Source organism: Prinia subflava, chromosome 9 (assembly GCF_021018805.1).
Source record: "Prinia subflava isolate CZ2003 ecotype Zambia chromosome 9, Cam_Psub_1.2, whole genome shotgun sequence".
Classification (NCBI taxonomy): Eukaryota; Metazoa; Chordata; class Aves; order Passeriformes; family Cisticolidae; genus Prinia; species Prinia subflava.
This window is the reverse complement of record NC_086255.1, coordinates 5,404,015-5,420,230: the sequence shown is the minus strand read 5'-3', so window position 1 is coordinate 5,420,230 and position 16,216 is coordinate 5,404,015. Positions and strand designations below refer to the sequence as shown.

The following is a 16,216-nucleotide window of genomic DNA, read 5'->3' as shown; positions in this document are numbered from 1 at the left end:
TTACTTGCTCAAAGCCTTATTCACTGCGTCCTTTGGGCTCCTATTAGGAGGCTTTTCAGGATGCTAAATGCTTAAGTAGAAATCCTGGCATCGCTTGAGCCAGGAGAATTTTGCCATTTAATTAATTACCCTGGGACTTTGCCCTTTGCCTCGATGGATTTCTCATCTCCCCTTTCTATTGACTCCACTACTCTACGAGCACCATTTTAGCCAGACATGATAGCATTACTTAGGCCTCTGCTTTGCAGCTCGCATAATCAATACATAATCCAGTCCCCAGAGAAATCAATGTATAATTCCTGTTGTTGTTGCAGAGACAGCACGATCAATATCTCTGCTGATCACTGTGTCTGAGTCCAGGAAAGCACCTTCTCAGTGGGCTTCCTGAAAAAGCTCATCTTTCCCAAGTTCAGTTCTGGGAAAATATCTGAGCGGCAGAACGGCAACAGTGTTAACTCAAATTAATGCTTTCTAGTCAGGATTTATTTCAATAAGTGTTTGTTAGCCACTGAAGCGGGGCTGTAATGTAGTGTGGGAGGCAATCTGAAAAATCACCCTGTTGCCTTGATTAGGGGTCCCTTTGCTGTGGTCTCAGGCAAAAAGGCTTTTTTCTCACGGTTTGCTCGAGTCCTGTTTCCTCATCCTTTACCCACTGTTTATAATACAAATGTTAGTTAACTAAACACTTACTGAGGGCTTCTGTCTCTTGCAGTGGTGCCAAGCTTGCAGGAGAGCCTGTGGAAACAGCAGGGAGCCCGCCCTGTCCTGGTGATGCTGCCCCAGAGTAGATCCCTTGGGTGGTCCCATGTCCTGTCCTTCAGACCCAGGAAGGGCTGCATTTGCAATGCCTTTGCTCACTCTGGTAGAAGGGCTGTGCTGGAGTCATTAACTCCACTGGTTTTGTGCTCATCAGAGCTGTTGAAGCTCTGCTTCTCTCTCCCTGTTTTTCTGGAGAGGCTGCACTCCCCAGTGCACATGCCTCGTAACTGTTTGTCATTTTTGGTCAGGAAAAGCATTGGGATGCCTTGGTCATTGGGCAGAAGCCTTCTGGCTTCCCTGTGTTTGCTGGAATTACTCTGACTTGACCCTTTGGAAAATGGAAACTCCTTTCCACTAATGGATGTCAACCGCACATGTAAACCTGGCTTACATCTGTCTGTGAGGCAGGGCAGGCCCCCCAGCCTGCTCCAGCTCCTCTGGACAGCAGCCAGGCCATCCAAAAGGACTCTGCAAACAAAGAGCAGATCTGCTCAGGATTATCTGGCAACAGGAAGGCTGAACTTGCCTGCCCTTGGCTAATGAATATGTTAATTATAGTTTTCCCCTCCCTGTTTTGAGGGTCATCTTTTCCCTAACCCCTCTGCGTGCCCCTCATGGGTTATATTTGGTTTGTATGGATTATCCAGTGGCCAGGGAAGTTAATTCTAAAAGACTTCCAGGTCCATTCAGCTTTCCCAGAAACAGCCTCTGCTGCCTGAAAATTTTGCTCACATGGGAAAAAAGGAATCAGCCTTTTCCAGCTGTCTGGAACACTGACTTGCAAAACATCCAGAAATCTGCAGGAGATGGCTTTTGTGTGTTTGCACAGAATGACATTAAAATAGACCTCTGGTGAGTCCAGCCTCTTGCATTCCCAGCATTCAGCCTTGAAGGCATCTGGATTGGAGAGATGATGACTCTTTCTGCCCACTGGCTACAGGAAGCCTGGGGAGACTCTGAGTGTCTCAGCTTTTACATGATTAAAGTGTGATGAGGTGAATTCCATGCTAGTTGTAATGCAGAATACATTAAATTACCTTGCATGGCATACCCACACAGATTTCTGTGCACAGTTTCTCAATAGCTCAGGAGTCCTTTGAAGCCCTTCCATTCCCCAGCTTGCTGCAGCTTTGCTGGTTGGTTCAGTTTCAGATTTCTGAAACTAAAAGCATCAGGGATCAACCAATGTCTCCCTGAGCTCAGGATTCCTGGTGCTAAACTCAGAAGCTGTAACAGGCAACCCTATGCTTGATCCCAACAAAGAAGAGAGTGAAGAGGCACATGGTGAGAATGGAAGTTAACCATACCTTATTTCTCACCTGATTCCCTTGTAATAGGAAATTAGGATTCTGGAAAAACATCTGGAGACTTCAGCATCTGAGCAGCCTCACAAGAATGGGTCAGGCGAATTCAGATGAGATGCCTGAGGCTGACACCTTTGGCTGGGATGATGCAACTAGAAGAATCAGTAGGTTCCAAGCTATTTTAACTTGGAACCAGGAATCACAGTGTTTTAAATTTCACAGGAAAAAAAAATTTCATTTCCTTAAAATATTGCTAAATGAGTGTAAAAAGTGAGATTTTTTTAAAAGGTCTTTTTTTCCAAATGGATTTAGAAATAATCAGCGTATTTGTGGATATGTGACATTTCAAGCTATTCATATTGTAATTTTTCCCAGTAAACCAACAACACTGAAAAAAGTCATTTAACCTGCTTGCCAAGCTTGTATGCTAATTTATTATTTTTTAACCAAGTCAGACTCTGACCTGAGTCAAAAATCAAGCACATAGCAAGTTTATTATCCTTGCACTGATGTTGTTTGTCCAACAAGCAAAAGTGAGGAAGAGTGGAATATGCCACTGCAAACAGTGTGTCATTCCCTACAATAAATGTCTTCCCTCTCAGCTCTTTGCAGATGGGTGCTGCCATATGATTGCTAATGGATTGTGTGATCCAGGTGATATGGGAATGCCCTGTTTCCAGCAGTGATTTTGTTTGCCTTCCTGGTGTTTCCAGTCTTTCTGTGAGTGGGCCACTGCTTCCTGCCTGATGTTTGTTTAATTTGTTTCCTAATTCTTTTTGAGACCTTCCCGGACTCTCTTCTGGATTTTTGTTTTTTCATTCAAGTGTTTCCTCAGGATTTTGACCTGCTAATGGAAAAAGATGAAGGCAAATTCCATAGAATCCCCCTGGCAAGTGAGCTCAGTGTGGATCTGGCTTCAGCTTGCAATGGAAGGGTTACTCCTGTTTCCAGCCTTGTGTCTCAGGAGTGAATTCAAGCAGGGATCTGTTTGTTTTCCTGCAAGAAAGCCATTCAGTAAAGCTGAGGTTGTAAATGAGTGTTTATATGTTTAGGGGTTGTTGTTTTGGTGTTTTGTTTCTTTTTTTTTTAATGGAGCAAATGACATTTGGTTTACCAGAGGAAGCCAAGCTATGACTATTGCAACATAAGGTTGCTTGCTAATGTTTAGGCCATCCATCAGTGCAGGAGGATGTTAAAAGGTAGGAAGGGACTGATAAGAGGCTGGACACTGGATGTTATCCAAACCTATTAAGCACACGTGACAAGAGAAAAAAAAAACTTCCTGAGAAGACAAGCTTTCAAAATTGTCCTGTCATGTTTGCAGCTAGTAATAGCAGGAATGCATTGTTCTCCCAAAAAGCTTTATCAAATATCTGAGTGCTTGTAGCAATGCTCTGTAGCCATGGCTCTGCTGGGTTTCTGACAAAAGTGGTTCTGTGACACTCCAAAGGATTGTGAGCAGCCCCTCTGTGGGGTGGATAGAAAATCCTGGTTGATATAAACCTTCTCTTCTCTGTTCTTTAAGCTGCCCTCCTCATCCTGCTGACAGCTGCAGGTACAGGTTATTTCATCTGTTTTCATCCTTTAATCTGAGTGCAAAATGCTTTTAAGGCGGAAAAAGGGCAACATCAATAAAACAAAACTTTCCCTTCCCCTGCTTTAAAAGCAAGTTTATTTAAAACAATCTCAGCTGGCTGGTTTATGAGCATCCTTGCAATAAACCTGTTGTCTACAGAAAGGAGGAAAAATGTGTTTCTTTGGTGGAGAAACCTCTGTGAGCATGTTTCTAAAGAATAATTTTAGGAGTATGGGTAGGAAAGGACTTGAAGATCCAGAAAAATACCTTGCCAAACACTTCTTGTGAGGCCAAATTTCAAATTTAAGTGAAGACAAAAGCATGTCTTCTGTGCTGACCAGTTTAGATTCTTAAAATAAGCTGTACCAAAGACCTTGTAGCTGGTTGGGATTGTGGTGGGTGTTTCTGTTTAATTGAAGAGTATAAAGCCTGCAGCTGATTCATTGGACTTGCAAAAGGAGATGATCAAGCAACTAAATTTTTTCTCATGGGACAATTTGTTATTTCAAAATTACTTTCTATGGGGTTTGGGTGTTCAAGCTCTGGTCACTGATAGGAGCCAGGAGGAATTTCCTCTTTCTTGAGCCTAGGCAGTCCTTCCCTTTGTTGCTCCGAAACTCCTGTTGTGGTTATGCCCCTAGATTTCTCTGAATCAAGTAAGTCAACATTCCAAGGAAACCACACTTTGGACTGAAAAGCTTTATGCAGGGAACATGGTGACTCACACCGTTTGCATGGCAGTTGCTCGTTTGCCTGTATCAAGAGCAGAAATGCAGTTTCTAGAAAAGAGAGCTACAAAAATGTCTCCTGAGAAGAGGAAAAACGAGATATGGCCACATAGCAGGCCCTGTTGCTGACTAACAGGAGAGCCAAAAAATAATTCATATACTTCTATGCACTTGTCAGAAGGGAAACCTCAGAGGCTGCTGCTTTTCCAAGGAAGGACATGCTTCTAGACTACAGCTTGTATCCCAGCACCAAAGAGGAAGGATGCTGGGAACCCAGGGAGGAAACTCGTCCTTTTTCTGCTGCTGGGCTTGCTGAGGCACAAGAGGTACCCCGAGGAGTCCAGGGCATGTGAGGGAGCCTGAAGCCACTCAGATCTACCACAAGAACTGAGGTGTGGCCCTTTGTGTAGTCTTGGTACAACCCTCCAGGCTAGAACATGCTCAGCTGCTTGCTGAGAGCTCTGTTGTCTCCAGTCATTGTATTCTTCTGTTGTGTCAACATGTGTTTTGATAGTTTAGTCTCATATGAGGGAAAACAGATTTGTCATGGCTCCAGATCAGCTTGCAGCTACAAAACAAACCCCACAGCTGACAGGCACTGCTGATTTGCTTCAGATCAGCAAGTGATAAGAGCAAGTGATAACAGATAACAGCAAGTGATCCTGCCCTGGGTGTTGGGGTTGGGCTCAATATTTTCTCTGCTGTTGACCCTCTCTGTAATTCTGGATGAGGTATTTCATATCTTTGGCCCCTGCTCCCAGTCCCAGGGCTGGTGAGATTGGTTTGCTTTGGAAGCTCTGGCTCTCATTGTGTCTGTAGTGCCTGGCACTACGGGCCCCCGTTCTTAGGTGTCATGTCTACACACTGTTGTAACAGATAAATTACTACTAATAACACATCTGCCTTCCGTGCTCCCTGTCCACCTCACTGCCAATTCCTACATCTGTCATCTCAAAGCAAATATCCTGGAATTACAAAGCCTTTTGCTTTACTGGTTCTCCTCATACAGACCCAAATGACTGTGGCAGGGAAAAAAAAATAAAAAGAAAATGCAGAAGTTGATTAGTTAAAGTGTTGCAGCTGCTCCTGATGTAGAATTGGCTGTTTACTGCACATACAGCTCAAACTGAACAGATAAGATCAGACACAGGGAAAGGCAAAAGAATGTTCCAACATTTCTGTGCGTAACACCAAAAGGCATCAGGAGGCTGCGTGTGCTGTGGCAGTGCTGGGATCCTTTCCCTGTCCAGGAATGCACAACCTTGATTTCCCAAAATTGAAATACAACCAAGATGTTCCACCTCCTCATCCGCTGCTCTCCTCTGAATTTCTTGGTGGGACTCAGTGATCTTAAAGGTCTTTCCCAGCCCAAAGGATTTTGGATTCCCCCTGTCAGCCCCTTCACACTTTCCCTCAGTCAGTCCCTGGCTGCATGGTTGGAACTTCCCTGGCTCTAGCTGAGACTGCTGGATGAAGCCAGAATTTCCAGGTTTTTGTGTATGAACTCTTCTTGTCTGATCGTGCATCATCTCACACAAAAAGTTCATTTTAGCCTGTTTCTGTCATAGTTTTGAGGTCTCTACTAGTAGCAAATCTGTGTGGAGATTTTCAAACAGATTATATGTGGAACATTGCTGTCAACATCTGAAAATACACATATCATGAAGACAAATGCTTGGAAGCAGAGGCAGCTCAAGAAAAGTTACAGCTTGAACTTTTGTCCATTGACTGAAACGTTTTTAATTGTTTTAAGCCAGCTTGTTGTGGAATGTTTTCATAACCTGAGACGTAACATATGCTGCACGTTATTTATTTTACGCAAGTGACTTTTAAAATAACTCATCGTGTTTCAGTATCAGCTGCATGCCTGAAACTTGCCAGGAAAGCAGTTGTGTTTCTGACAGAAGTTTGCATGAGGTCTATTCAATCTGAAGAGTGTGGAATCTTTCTGGTTCATATAGTTTCTGTAGTGATGAACGGTTGTGCTTGAAGACACCCTGATGACTCACACCCACTGGCAGGAGCTGGTATGAAATGAAAGCCTGCACTTCTAGGTTTCTGTTCTTTATTCACTAATTGCAAGCGACAATTGGACTGATTTGAGGAATCTGAGCATCTCTAGCTTTCATTTATCTCAGTGCCACTTCTTTGATTTCAGTCACAGGTGATGCTCAAATCTTCTGCAAAATACATCCCTTAACCTCCTGCTCACTGTTCTGTAAAATATTGTGAGATTGCCACCTAGCTCATGAAGACTTAATCCTGCAGTAAAGCTTTAACATTTTGAGGTTCTTAGATGAAAGGCATTGTGTAAGGATGAAGAATTACCCCTGAACTATGGACCTGCTGTGTTTCTTACAAAGTCAGTCTGGCCAAACTCAATGTTTTCCCTTTTTCTGAAGTTCAGGGATCTGCAAGCCATGTCGTTTATTTTTTTAGGAGACAGTGATGATTGAGACAAGTCTTTGAGGCAGGATTGTTAATTTGCAAAGGAGATTCTTATTCCTTTACTCAGAGCTACAGGTTTCCTTTGGTGGCCACTCAGCAAACAAACTCCCTTCCTCATCTGTTCTCATGGCCATGCCATGTGTCTGTGCTTTATGAAGCCCAGTGTTTTGCAAAATCATTGGTACAAAGGACTGGGAAAGGGCTCAAGAGCCTCTTGCATTGAACAGAGATCAAATACACTTAGATGATCAACAGATGTCTGAGTGCCCTTGGAGGTCTGAGAACAGATTCCACAATATTCATAGGCCTGTTCTTCTGCTTCCCTGTGTGAAAAATTAGAATAAAAAGCCTTCATATCCAATTAAGTGGATTTCTTCACATCATTCCCCCAGAGCAGAGCAGAATATGCAGAATAATTGATCCCTGCCCTTTTTATTAAAAACATTTCTATATTAAAAGACCTTTATCAAGTTTCATCCTTGTTTTTCCAGACTAAACAGATCTAGTTCCTCAATGCTTTCCTCTGAGCCTTTTTTCCCAAACATGTTTCCCAACACTCCAGGCACTTGATGCTCTCGTCAGCTCTCTATAGGTTTCTCAAATGGTGGTGACCCCAGCTGGATATGTCTTTAGCTGGAGCCTCAACACATCCCTCTCAGTTCACTTTGTCATTTGGGCACTTCTCCCATGGAAACATCAGCATTGCACACAATGAACCAGCTCTGCCCGGGCAGGTTTGTGTTGTGTGTGCATCTGCTCTGGGCTCTGGGAATAACTGGGGACACCTGCTTCTCACCTCACCCCAGTTCCAGAAGTGTGAACCCCAGGAAAATGCTTCTTTTTCTTGAAAGTGCCAGTTTCTGCTTGCTGGCTGCCTGCTTTCACTCCCACAGCCTTGGAGGCAGCACCTGCAGCACACCACATCTCGACCAAGGTCATGCACACTAAATGTTTGGAAGTTATCTCATAAAGAAAGGTAGAACAAGTTACATGTTTTCATGAAAAAGTAAAAGAGAAAGTCTTCTGAATGCCTGCCTTGGTACTGCCAGCACTTCAGCTTGTTTGATAAAGAATTTGATTTCCTGATAGATGAACAAAAGGTCGGATGTCCCCCAGGCAGTTGCAGGCGAAACACTGAGGTGTGTTGTGAGTCCCAGGGCAAACACATGGAGATGACTTTAGGAGAAGGTTTTTTTGGTGGATGTCCTGTTCAATGAACTCAGCAAAGGCTGGGTCTTGGAGGTCTGAGTGAAATAGCCTGTAGCAAAACTTACAGAGCTGTCAGAAAAGGAGAAGCCACGTTTTAAAGTGTAGTGATGCAACATGACATCCAAAATAACAGATAATGGGGAGTCACACAGCCCAGAAGCTTCCATCTGATCTGAATCAGACTTGGCTGCTCTTCAGTGCTTCAGTGGAGTGCCAGGCCATGGGCAGCACCAGACACTGCTGCTGCACAGGACTCTGCTGGCATCCAGACTTTTTGTGGACATGAACACAACTAACCCTGAGCAGCTCTGAGACATATCAGCTGCTCTCATGCCATTTATGGAAAGGGAAGAGCATCTGAGAGGAACTCTTTTGTCTTATAAAGACAGAAAAAATAAAATTTAGAAGTGGAGACTTTTCTCAGGGTGGGCTAATGGCATTCAGAAGTAACTGAATATCCCTTTGTTTTTTCTCAAATAACCACTAACACAATACCTAGTTGCATTCTTTTCTTAAAAATTAAATTGGAGAGTATCATAAAACTGAGATATTGCTATGCCAGCAAAATATTTGTACAGAGGTTTTCAGTTTCTGGCCATAAAAGAGAAGGTACAGGAGGTAGGAGGTTTTGGTTAAAACCTGTTAAAAGTAGTGTGGACTTTTGGACTATTATTAAAATGTCTGATCAATAAGGATAATGTGATGAGAGAAACTTTTGTTGTAGGATCAACTTAAGCACATCTTGTGTTGCCATGAATCTGGTTTCTGTTCCATCAGCTTTAATGTTAATCGGTTGATTTGACTGTCATAATTTCTGATTACATTATTGTAAGTGAGATCAAGAATCTCTTTCTTTGCCTTCAGGAAACAGAATAGCCATTGGGGGAAATATGGAACTATACTTGTTATAACTCTCCAGTGTTCTGTTTTGAGTGCAAGAAAGTGTAACTGGTTTCTGCAGGTGTTTCTGAAGAGTTAGCAGAATATTCTTTGTCACAAGCTCAGATGTAATGGTCTTAATCATGGTGTATGGCTCTCCTAGCTGCCACAGGACATTTAATATGTTGGAAAAGGTGTCTCTGTTCCCTTGTAAAAGCCAAATTTGCTTTTACAGCCATTGCCCATAATGCAGCAGGAGAATGGTGTTAATAACCATTTCACTGTGGCTGCAGAAATCTTCTGCACCCCTCCAGGGAAGAAGCAACTTTTTTCATCTGTAAATGGCCAAAGTGTTACCTTTGGAAGCTTTTGCTCTTGGGATATTTCCTTGCATGCATAACCTGAGCTACCTAATGGTTCTCCAGGGGAGCAGAAGTAGGTTGGTGGGTTGGGTTTGGTTTGTAATTGTTTCTGGCTTTGTTTGAACTTCTGAAGGCTGTGGGTGTGCACAGTATTCACACAGGGAAAGTGGCAGCCGTGGCTGTTTAATGGGAGCAGTGGGAGCTGTGAGGTCTCCAGGAGGCAGAGTTGGAAAGGGTTGGGTATGTTCCTCCCACGCATGTGGTGCCCTGAACTCTGTGAAGGGATGTAGAACAACACAAAATGTTTTGTTGGGTCTACAGAAGCTTTGGAAATGATCAGCCTTTGGAAAAAAACAACTCTGTTCCTTGTTATGGAAAATGGAGTTGTCTAGGGCAGTGTTTGCACTGCACTCTAAGGCTTTAGTCCACGTGCAGGATTTCAGTGTGTTCATGTCTTTGCCTACCTTGATATCGTTGCCTTGCTCCCAGTTTGTGCAGAGGAAGTAAAGACTCAGAGGTCAGCAATGAGTGGTTTTGAAAAACCAAGTGGTGACTGTATCTCCCACAAACTTGGAGAGAGGAATCACAGTTTGTGTCATTTTTAAATACTTCCCACATTGTCTTACTTACTATTTCTTTTGCCCATTCTTCCCCCCTTTCACTACAAGAATTTAATTTCCTCTTTATGAATAAGGGTTAGCTGATGCTTATAATTTATTTCTGTAAATGTACTTTGATCTCAGACAAAGTTTGATGGGATGAGTACTCTAGTAATGTGTCACAGGCATGATCTAACCTCAAGGCAGTTTACCTTCCACTGGGAAATGAATTCCCAATGGGAGATGAAGTTGCCTGGCATGAGTAAGAATCAGGTCACTTGGTCTAAATGACTAATTATGCAGTTTAGTACTTAGCTTCTGGATTCCAGTTTTGACCTCTAAGTGCAGAACAAGTTCCAGATGTAGTCAGTAGTAACTTCAGTTAGAGGCCCAGAGTGGATTTTACTGACGTGCTGCTCCATTCACATCAAATGACACTCCTGGTCCACAGCAGTCCCAAAACTGTGGAGTTCAGGGATGTTTCTGTTCCCTATAAATCAGAGTTGATCATCTTGAACCAGGGCTTGGACTGCTGGATTCACACAGCCACCTACCAACCTCGGGCTACCAATGAGCATGAGTGTGCAAATGTGTATCCACTGAGTACATAAATTGTACATTAAAGGTATTCATTCACCTGATTGCTAGCCAAAATCAGCTGAAATACTGCTAATCATTAGGCTTTTGTTCATATATGAATATTGCTTTAAAAGCCTTTGGTTTAATCTGCTTCCCTGTCTTTTCCTCCAATAGTTGCAGTGCTGTAGGACTGGAAAACAAGAGTTCTGAGGCTTTTTTGTGGTTCTTTCATTGCTTCCCTCTTGCCTCTACTTTACTCTCTTGAGCTAGGACTTAGATTTTGTGGGCATGTATTGACCCCAGTGGTCAATCAAGCTAAAAAAATCTGGCTTTGTCTCAGTCTTTGTCTTTTAGATGATAACATGAGGGGCTTATCTACCTCCCAAGAAACCGTGAGACTTCTTAATTATTAATAATCTACTCTGTCTGTGATTAAAAGTGGGTGTTCCCTAGATATCTTTTGCTGAGGAAATGGAGGAATATATTGAAGAAAAGGAGGAATCTATTGAGGAAATGAAGAACTATTTCAGCGAGGTCAGAGGTGTCCCCAGCACGTTCTGCAGATTGTCTGTCAAGGCTGAGCAGTGAGAGTGCATTGCACAGCATGCACAGACAGTTCTGTAAACCATGTTCCTATTTAAAAACGTTCAAGTGGAACAAACTTACTTTTTCATGTCACAACCAGGATCATATTCACATTTCAGCAGTGGGAAGGAAAAGATAAAAGACTTAATTTAGTTTTCGGCATGCTGGAGATTTTCTGTGGCTCCACCTCTGCCCTTTGCTCTGTCCTCATTCCCAGTGTTTTTGAACTCTGCCTGCAGTGCATTTCAGTGCTTGCAGAGATTTCTCTAACTAGGGGTGAGTTAATGAGAACGTTTGGCCAGGAATGAGGGATGAGGCTCTGTGACCCACCCACTCAGCACATCTGGTGGTACTGGGCATGGATGGGGCACCTTATTGAGAATTAAGGCTCCTGCAAAGAAAGAGGATTTTATCATCTATAAAATTGGCTGGATTTATTGAAAGTACTCAAATCCAATTGGTTAAATAAAGGGACTTTCATGTACGTGGGAGAAATGCCTATAAATAGGTGCACACACACACATAAATATACACTTTGTAATATAATTACAGTATACAGTCAATGTGTAAGAATGTGGACTGCCTGAAAAACTGTCTTTTTTGGATAATTAGTCCCCAAAGTCCTGAACTGGTTAACCATCAAGGCATATTGCAAGAGACCTCTCTTTGGTAGGGTTTTTTGCAGGGTTGAACATATATTCTCTCCAAAGGGAGGAGAGGATGAAAAGAGTTTATGTGGTTGATTGGCAAAGTTCCTTTTTGAAATTATTATTTTAAAGCTGCTGAATTATTTTTGTTTTTCTAAGGATGAACTAAGGTGTCCAGATACTTTTGTGAACATCTTTTTATGTATAGATAGATGTAGGTCTATATCAGTAAGTACCAACGCTCTGCTCTTGTTTTGTTTTGCTGGTTTAAAAAAAAAAAAGGGATTTTTCAGACAGCACAATGAATCACCCATGAAGTGAAAACACTGGGCAAATTCTCTTTTGTTTAATAGAATGGCCTGTACACAGTTCAGGCCAGCACATTTTTCATGGGATGCAAGGGAGCAGTTCAAAGAATTGGCAAGGAGTGGGTGCTGCATATTCATGAGGCTGGGCAAGGAGGTGAAGGTACGGGAGAAGGCAGAAAAGCAATGTGAGGATAGAGTGGAATGTGGAGCGAGTTGCCACGGTATCCTATTTTACTGCCCTTTGACGTAAAGCTCCTTTGCTTTTACACAACCGCTGGAACTGAATGGAAGCAGCTCAGGGGCATAAATAATGAATGTGCCTCTCACACATTAAGAGAGGAGAATCTGCACCTCGCCAGGGAGTTAATGTGCCCCTCTCTTCTCTCCCCAGTCTCCAGCCTATGTTCCCGAAGTCAGTCAAGAGCTGATCCAGCAGACAGAGGAGAAACTCGAAAACAGCCCCTGCAAAGAGCTGTTCTCTCCCTGCACAAAGTAAGTATAACACGACACCCCAGGATCACAGGGCTGCAGCCAGCAGCTTGTCAGGAACCTCTCAGGTAGAGGGGGACATTTCAGTCTGAACCTGAGGCAGGTACCATTGCTCACAATCCTAGAGGCAGAGCTGACAAGTGGTGAAGTCATTCCATCTGAACAGAATATAATAAATATTTCCATGCCATTATACACGCTACACACAGGCACTTACTGTTTCAGGTATTTGACAGAGTGTTCTAGCCAAGCAAACCAGCCGTGGATTCCATGCTGTGTGAAAAGAGCTACAATGATAATGTATCCAAAGAAAACATCTCTGTTTCAAAGTGAATAAAAATTAAGTGGCTATACAGTCCATTTCGACAGAGGAATGTGCAAACTCGCTCTGCATGGCTTTTCCAGAAAATCTTCACCAGGAGAACGGGGCTTTTTTAATGCTTTCTGTCTGTCTGTGGCGTTCAAGCGAACGTGCATTATTTCACCCTTTGTCTGGGAAAAGGCTTATCAGTTTCTGCAGCCATTTGTGCCATTATGTGCTAAAGCTCCAGGTATGCAATCTGCCTTTGCAAACCCTGCCCTGAGCGCGTCCACGCCAGAAGATCACAAACCAATAAAAATGTGAAAAGGAGGGATCGCCGCGCGCGGGCCCGTGCGGTTCCTGGCTGAGCGCGGTTTGTTCTCCCCGGGTGATGTAATGGGGATTTGTAAAATTTGCTCCGTTGTCATTCATTGTTTTGACTCATTTCATTGACCTTTTCTGGTTCCAGTTATTCTTTGTGTTGGTAGGAGCTGTGGGTTATTTCTGGCCTGCTCTGGTAGCACAGGCAGTTTCCCTGCTCTGCTCTGGTGTCCTGTAGAGATGCTCTGTAACTCGCACCACTTGTGGGTGCCAGTCCCAGTGACAAAGGCAGAGCTGTGCTCCACACAACTCCCCCCTGGTGCCTGTTTCCAGTTCTCAAATCGGTTTGAAAGCTGACAGCTCCCTCTAAAATGCACTTTGTTGTTGCCAAAGAGGGGAACTAAAAAGCAAACGAGTGCTGAAAGGCGGCTATTGTTCTTTTAAAATACGTGCAGCTTTTAATTAACTGAATGGAAAGGGCGAGCGTTGGACACCGCTTAATGCAGGCTCCCTCCTTCATCCCAGCTGAAACCCAGGAACCAGCCAGGTTTGGGACCTTGTTAATAAATAAGCTGGTCATTTCACACGGACTAAAATGAGGTCAAAAGGAAGTTTTAAGAACTTGCTGTTGGTATTTTCTGGTACTGAATGATGTTAATTTTGGAAGGGTTCACAGTCAGACCAGAAAAGGGAGGCAGACATACAAATATGAAGCCTGCTGTCCTGTAGAAGCAGGGATAGGATGTTGTTTCATTCACATCTTCATAGATAAAAATCAGTCTGCAAGAAGAATGTGTGTATAACTTAACTTCTGCTTTTACCTTTAATATTTTGACTGTCTGCTCCTGCCCTCCTCCAACTTCACCTAGAATTCTGATGTTGAATTTGGACATTTAAGCAAAAATGTTATTTTTGTTAAAGCAAATTAAGAAAATGCAAATTTGTTAAAGCAAATTAAGACTTACTTTTTATTTTATTTTGTAATCTTTAATCCATCAGGGGAAATTGTTGTGATCTGTGTCCAGTCAAAGCTAATGAAGACAGAAACAATTTGACTTGTGCATACTGAACAAGTGCAATTACCTACCTTCTCCAAACTGATGGTGCAAGAATTACAAAAAAAATAACAATGAAACAGCTGAGAAATTCCAAAAACACTAGCTCATGAGCAGGGAGGAACTAAACTGAGGAGACACATTACTCGTGGTGACTTGTTTGCTCAGAGAACTGCCCCAGGGTAAGGCACAGACTATCCATCCCCAGACTAGAGCAGTCATTCAGAGAGGATTTCTTCCTTCCAGCAAGATCTGGAAATGTGTCTGTATGCCCTTAGACAGGGACACAAACCTGTCTGTGTACACCCAGACAGAAATGCTCATTTCCTTGGGCACTTTTCACCCAGCCCAACTTCTGTCCTGCCAATGCTGTCAGCAGAGGTGGATGCAGGAGCCCCGGTAAGCAGAGCAGGAACCAACACCAGCAGTTGTTAAACAGCATGACCACCTTCATTTTAGACAGCTCCCAGCTCAGCCCATGATTTCTTAGTTCCAAACCTTTGGCCTTTCTGACAGGATGCTCTCTGGCTGTTTGCTGCCTGTCACAAGCAGCAGGCTTTCTTCTCACTTTTGCAGACTGACCTTATTATTCCTTTATTCCTTCCATTATGCAAAAGACTGCACCCACTGTGTGATCCCCAGAATCCTTTTCTTGATCCAGAAGTGAATCCACATCCCTGTTCAGACTTTTCCTTCCTTTATTTTACTCTACAAAGCACATAGCTGTTAGGAAATCCCCTTTGACTTTAGTCAAGTGTACTGATTCTTCTATATAGCAGGAATTGAAACTGATCTCTTTGCTCAAAATAATACCTCTGATGGTCTCTCTTTGATAGAAATGGGCTTCAGCCAGAAGTTTTCTATCCAGATGTAAACATCCCTCAAAGTTTAGGAGCTCAGTTCCTGAGGGTGTTGTTTCAGTTTACTAACAGAAGCAAAGACATTCAATGTCTGGTGGTAACAAACTCTGTAAAAGTCCATTAAAGCCAGTGGGAGTTGCCCTGATAATTTTCAGCAAGCATCACCAGTATTCAGCTTGTATGAGGCTTCCTGTTATGAAATGCATCCAGCACATCACTTTGTTTCTATATTGAAACAGTGAGCAAACTAAAGTACAAAATTAAGTAGAAATAACATAATCCTACCATAAAAGAAGTCTGGATTTTTCTCCTCTTGTTTTGTTTCTCTTTTGCTCAAAGTTCAAGATTATAAAATGCTTATATATCCTTTTCATCTGAGATAGATCTGTCCTTGACCACCTCAGTGGGGAACCATTCCAAGAGTACCTAAACAGCATGTACTTCGACAGGTTTCTCCAGTGGAAGTGGTTGGAAAGGTAAGTGTCACAAGATTTGCTTCTTTTTTTTCTTAATAAAAATAAATGAAAAGGTTGGTTTTTATTTTCCATGCAAAGTCTGTAGAATATGTTCAAAATCTGACAGTTGAGATAATGTTTGCTTCTACAGCTCAAGTGTTTGACCATTTCATTGTCTTAGAACATTAAACATATTAGGTATGATTAATGTACATTCAGCTGTCTTTTTGTTTAGCTACCCTCTGTCTGAATGTGGTGACTTTTTGTCTGGACCAGTTGTCACTCTTATTAAATCACTCTAAAGAGAGAAAAAATGTAGCATACAGGTCCCCTCACTGTATTTATTGGCTGGAGATTCCTGAGCACATTTAATAACCAGGCAGCCTTAGTGGGTATTAATTTGCAAGGAAAGGGGCTTGTGCCTTTCCCTTGTCAGGGAGTGCAGTAGCAGACGGTCACTGCTGGGTGACAGTGACCTTGAGCTGAGAGGAGCCCCATTTTCCACAAATGGAATTAATTACGACGGATGAGTTAGGGCCGGATCCACGAGCGGAGTGTGTCAGCAGGACGCCTCCAGATCAAAGGAGCTGTGCCAGTTCCTCTCCCTGGAAAGCTCCAGAGCTGCTGCTCAAGAGGGGTGGGCAGAGGGAAGAGCCATTCCATGCCAAGACATGCTCCACATGCCATCTTTACTGAGCCCAGCATTTACTCTTCCATGCCAATTAAAAAAACATCGGGTGATTCATCTCTAG

At 42.9% G+C, this 16,216-nt stretch overlaps 1 protein-coding gene across 6 annotated transcripts in view; it reads left to right on the top strand.

The window, feature by feature from the left end:
* Window positions 1–16,216, top strand: part of GRK5 (G protein-coupled receptor kinase 5) — a 150,733-nt gene that overhangs the window by 108,291 nt on the left and 26,226 nt on the right. For 5 of the 6 annotated variants that reach the window (XR_010081281.1, XR_010081280.1, XM_063405206.1 and 2 more), the window contains exons 5-6: window positions 12,375–12,475; window positions 15,393–15,485. Coding sequence is in view for 4 of the 6 variants with exons in the window: in XM_063405206.1 (XP_063261276.1) it covers window positions 12,375–12,475; window positions 15,393–15,485 (194 nt within the window). In the remaining 2 variants the exon portion in view is untranslated. Of the gene's footprint in view, window positions 1–12,374; window positions 12,476–15,388; window positions 15,486–16,216 lie in introns of those variants that run through there. The other variant, XM_063405209.1, reaches the window with a different exon arrangement.